This window comes from Lotus japonicus, chromosome 4 (assembly GCF_012489685.1).
Source record: "Lotus japonicus ecotype B-129 chromosome 4, LjGifu_v1.2".
NCBI lineage: Eukaryota > Viridiplantae > Streptophyta > Magnoliopsida > Fabales > Fabaceae > Lotus > Lotus japonicus.
Genome location: NC_080044.1, coordinates 7,448,772 through 7,453,900, shown reverse-complemented (window position 1 = coordinate 7,453,900; position 5,129 = coordinate 7,448,772). Strand labels below are relative to the sequence as shown.

At 44.6% G+C, this 5,129-nt stretch overlaps 1 protein-coding gene across 1 annotated transcript; it reads left to right on the top strand.

Moving 5' to 3' along the window:
• The first annotated feature begins 290 nt into the window (after positions 1-290).
• On the top strand, positions 291-1,500 carry LOC130713588 (protein E6-like). The gene has a single exon (XM_057563364.1). The coding sequence runs from the start codon at positions 344-346 to the stop codon at positions 1,235-1,237; it is 894 nt and encodes a 297-aa protein (XP_057419347.1). The 5' UTR covers positions 291-343; the 3' UTR covers positions 1,238-1,500.
• Positions 1,501-5,129: the final 3,629 nt, after the last annotated feature.

Genomic DNA, 5,129 nt, shown 5'->3' with positions numbered 1-5,129 from the left:
TTTCAAATTTTTTCGTATCATGTTCTGTATCATATCTCTTTTACTTTTGCCCTATTCATTCTATCTCTCTTTGTATCTTTGTATAGAGTGGGTGAAATCAGGATTTTAAATTGCAACTGTAATTGCAATCTATTACATTGTGAATGCAATTAGGATTGGGGAACACAATTCATAACCCTTGGTGCAATGAGTGTCTAAACCAAAAAATAAAATAAAAAATAAAAGTCCAATTGAGAGATGGGAAAGGAAGGGTTAAGGTTCTCTATAAAAGGCACTTGCACTATCACATCTGCTCATCAGTATACACAGTCCATACCACATTTCCTCTGTTCCACTACCATCTATGGCTCCCATCTCAAAATTCTTTTCTTTCTTTTTCTTAACAACCCTTTTACTGTCCCTGCAGATTAATGCCAGAGACAGCCAGTTCTTCAGCAAAGTCACCCATGTCAACAACAACAACAACAATGTCAAAGAGACAGAGTTTCCCAACAACAATGAAGTACCGGTAAACAAGCCAGAGCAACAACCAGTCTTCACCCCAGAGACTGAAAACAGCTATGGCCTTTATGGCCATGAGTCTGGTCTGCACCCTCCCACCACCACCACCACTTACCTGCCATATAAAACAACTCCTTCTAAGGAGGATCACACCACCACCAAGAATTTCAACAACAATTACAACAACTACCAGAAGGATGATTTCTTTAACACCAACCAAAATGATCAACTCAGTGACACGAGATTCATAGGAAACTCTCACAGCAGCAGCAACAACAACAATTACTACTACAACAACAAGAATGCTTATGAGGGTAACCAAAATGAATTGAGCAACACAAAGTTCACAGAAGGAGGAAACAAGTACAACCCCAGGGAAAATCAGAACTACAACCAGAAGTTTTTCTACAACAACAATGCTGCTGCTAATGAAAATTACAACTTCAACAACAATAATGCTGCCAACAACAATGAAAAGGGTGCAGAGGTGCAAGGGATGAGTGACACTAGGTTTATGGAGGGTGGAAAATACTTCTACAATGTTAACTCTGAGAATGAGAAGTACAACCCAACAGGCTATGGTGGTGAATCATCAACTAGAGGAGTTAACTCTGAGAATTGGTACAACAACAAGGGTTACTTTGGTAACAACAACAATGAGAACAAGAACTCCATGGAAGGTTACAAGAACCAGGAGGAGTTTGAAGATGACCAAGATGTTGATTTCGAGCCCTGAGCTTTCAATCATAATTAATTAACAAAGTGAACAGTTCATTTTGTTTTTGGGTCTTGTGTTTGTTGCTTCATGTTTAATTTACTGTACTTTGTTGTTCAAAATCATTTAAAAAATTAAAGGGTGATATAATTTATGCTGGAACTGCACAGTCTATGTCATGATTTAGGATACTGCGTGAAGTATGAAATGCGTGTTGTTTAGTTTTTGGTTTTATGTCTATCAATAAGTTTATAATTAATGTGAAGTAGTTTATTTGTTTCTCACTTGACTTTTTTCCTTTTCTTTCAAACCAAATCCACATCAGGATTAAGGTGAAAGGCAGAAAGAAGCACTGCCAAAAAGAAGTCATTAGTTTTAAAATCCTCATTTGTGGTGGTCCATCTTGCCTAGTATCATAGAAACAATTGTCAATCATACTGAGGACTGAGGAGGGAACACCACTCTATTAAAGTTGAGTGGTCAACAAACCTAGTGATACCTTCTTTTGCATGTGATTGGATCTTATAAAATGATGTATTAATAGCACTTCTCATACGATATTATCACATTGATATTTTGTTTCTATTTATTTGTCTAAATGACCCTCGCTAAAAATTGAGTTTAATAACCCTTGATGAAGTATTCCAATCATATTGTAACACATGTTTTTATAATTACTAATTCATTTCATTATTATTTTTATTTTTTATAGTTTTATAATAGTAATTTAATTTAGAGTTAAATATGTTTTTAGTCCCTAAGTTATAGTGAATGATTGTTATTGTTCCGGATAAGAACATTGAGAAAGGGTGTAATCCCTAGAGAGAGAGAATAACTGAATTTCATGTGTGTATTCATAAAATGAGCAAAAGTCCCTTACAATTGGTATCTGCTACCTATTTATAGAGGTAGTGTTGGGCCCCCATATGCTAGGGTCCTTAATGGGCCGTGTGGGCCTGGCTGAACGAGGCCCAACCCTACTGGCTTGGGGCGCCACCGGGCGGTGTGAACCCTGGGCGTTGCCCCTCTAGGGGCTCGCCCAGTCCACAAGTCCACAAGACACCGAGCTCGAAGCATGAGAGCTAAGTGTGTCTTTAAGAAAATTATAACATAACTGCCTAATGCTTATCCATCGTGTATGCAAAAATCCAAGTCGCCAACATGGCGTGAAAAGATGAAGGGCGAGCGCCCTTGGTCCGCAAGTCCACAAGCTCGAAGCAGGAGAGCGAAGTGTGTCTCCAAAATGTGACCGTCAATCTCTGTCCCCTTGTGATCCCCCTAGCAGGTCGCCCGTTGCCACTTTCCACTTGGTACGGCGTTCCTCGGCTGGCGGTTTCGACCAACGCGCAGGAACTATTCCCAAGCTTCTAGTTGCAATAGCTTCCCCGCCTAGAAGATCACCTAGCCACGCTACTTGGCGGGATCAACAAAGAATGTATAAAGCGTGTAGGTCGCCGACATGGCGCAAATGAAACACAAACCGCCAATAGCGCAAGGAAATACGCAAATACATGAATCTCCGATTGACGCGGGACCTAGAAAGATGGTGTACAAACGCCTACAAGATTAAGGAGTCGTGGTGGCCCGCCTCATATGACGTGACTCGCTGAATAGAAGCTGGCTCGCCTGGTGACATGGTCTCCCGCCAATCTCTCCCGCATCCGCCCCTCGTAGCATCTTCATGGATCAAGTTGCTTCCTGGGCGAGTCCCCTAATATGGTGAAGGGACTCAACCAGTCCACAAGACACCGAGCTCGAAGCATGAGAGCACAATGTGTCTTCAAGCTGAAGTCGCCGCCGCATCGTCCCTAGGAGAAGATCCGCCCAGCACGCATGCTCCTTCACTCACCATAGTCTACAAGTCCACCAGACTCTGTGTCCAAGTCATGAGGAGTAGGAGTGTCCTCACTTGCCGCATCGCCATCACCATCTTGCTTTAGCCTGTTTCCTAATCATCAAAGAAAAATCAACCACCAAAGATGTGCTCTTATAAATCTAAGTTAAAACCAATTTTGTCAAAGAATTTTGTGCCTTATAAGAAATTAGTTTGACTTGCTCGCCACTCTCAGCGTAAGGCCGCCACCATTTTGCGGTAGGTCGCTACCCTCATTTTTGGCGGTAGGTCGCGACCCTCTTGCGGTAGGTCGCGACCCTCTTGCGGTAGGTCGCCACCCTCTTGCGGTAGGTCGCCACCATTTTGCGGTAGGTCGCTACCCTCATTTTTGGCGGTAGGTCGCGACCCTTTAGCGGTAGGTCGCCATCCTCTTGCGGTAGGTCGCGACCCTCTTGCGGTAGGTCGCCACCCTTAGCGTGAGGTCGCCACCCTTTTGGCGACTTTTGTGTGTCTAAAAACTGAGTCTTACAGGTCGCCACCCATAGCGTTTGGTCGCCACCCTTTGGCATGAGGTCACCACCCTAGCGGTAGGTCGCCACCCTTGGTGTGATCGTCCCATTTCGGGACTCAAAGTGCTTTGGGTTCCAATGGCCAGTTGGATTACCAAAGCGGTGCTCAGTAGAATGGGCAATTTGTACCCCACACATCGCCAATGAATCCGGTTGTTACGTGGGCTTTTCCGGGGCTAATTTAGTTCATCGTGAAACTTGTTTCACTTTGTAACTAAATCGCGCCATCAGGAGCTTGTCCCACCCAATAACAAACCGCTTATGGAAGAGTCTTCCAAGTTTCACAAAACTTTAATGGTGTGCCTCAATTCACCCACTCCTTCTCTTTGATCCGATTTGCTCCTCTCTGTCTGAATCAAAACCAGTGAAGACAATATAACTTCTAATATCAACTTCAAAATAAGAAAATTAGGAAATACAACAACTGAGAAGGGAATCAAATGAAAGATGGAGGAAAAGTTTGAAGGAATTGGAAAATTTGTTGGCCAGCGATCTTAACCATAGCAACGCTTTACCCGCCAAACTTCCATGGCCAAAACAAAACGTGCCCACCAGAATTCCGCCGCCGGAGTAAAACGTGCTTGCTAGATTCCAACGCCAACGACATTCTCTCGCCGTCGAACTCCATCGCCAACAACACTAGCTCGCCGCCTACCTTCAAAACGTGCTCGCCAAAGCAAACGTGCTCGCCAGAATTTGCTCACCGCCTAACTTCAACGCCGCCGACACTTGCTCGCCAGAATTTTCTCACCGCCTAACTTCAACACGTGCCCGCCAAAGCAAAAGCGTGCCCGCCAGAATTCCAACGTCTCGGGATTGGCTCTGCTCCTCATGTATTGTGCTCTGGACAGATTCCTCGCCTTTGTTCTTTTCTTCGTCATTACCGATCTGCTCTCCCTTGCCTACATGCTTCCTCGATCTGAAGCTTCACCTCTGTTGACGTTCTTCATTGTCGGTCTGAACCGTGTTGCTCCGATTTGCCATCGCTGGATGCGCCTTCACGCTGAATCTCGATCTGTCATTCTCTCGTGAACGCACCTTGTTCTTTCCCCTCCGCATTGCCACTGATCTACTCCTCATCAGTCTCTTTGTTGTTCTCGATCTGAAACTTCTCCTTTTATCGCTGTTTTTTTTCCCTTTTCGAAACCTGATCAGCTTTCTTGATCCGTCATTCTCCCGTCCACTATAGCCACTGAGTTTCATCGATTCCTTTCTTAGTCTCGAATTCGCTCCCACTCCGTCGATTGACAACAGCGATCAAGCTTCCACCACGCTCCACCTGTGATGCCACAATAATCAACAGATCCGTCCACTCTAAATCGCGAATCCCCTCCTCCCAGTAGCACAGGCGGTTCCGCCTCAGAATGCGTGGCTTGTCTTCGATGCTTCTATTTCCGAACTTCCGCCGCCATTGTTGGCGAACCTTGTGGAAGAAGATGCTGCCGAGAGAACTGTAGTGACATGGATTCTTGAAGGTCAAGGTGCATTGTATTCCTTTTCCAATCCAGAG

Excerpts from the sequence above, each read along its gene's own strand:
- LOC130713588 (XM_057563364.1), top strand. The coding sequence starts at position 344 with ATGGCTCCCATCTCAAAATTCTTTTCTTTCTTTTTCTTAACAACCCTT.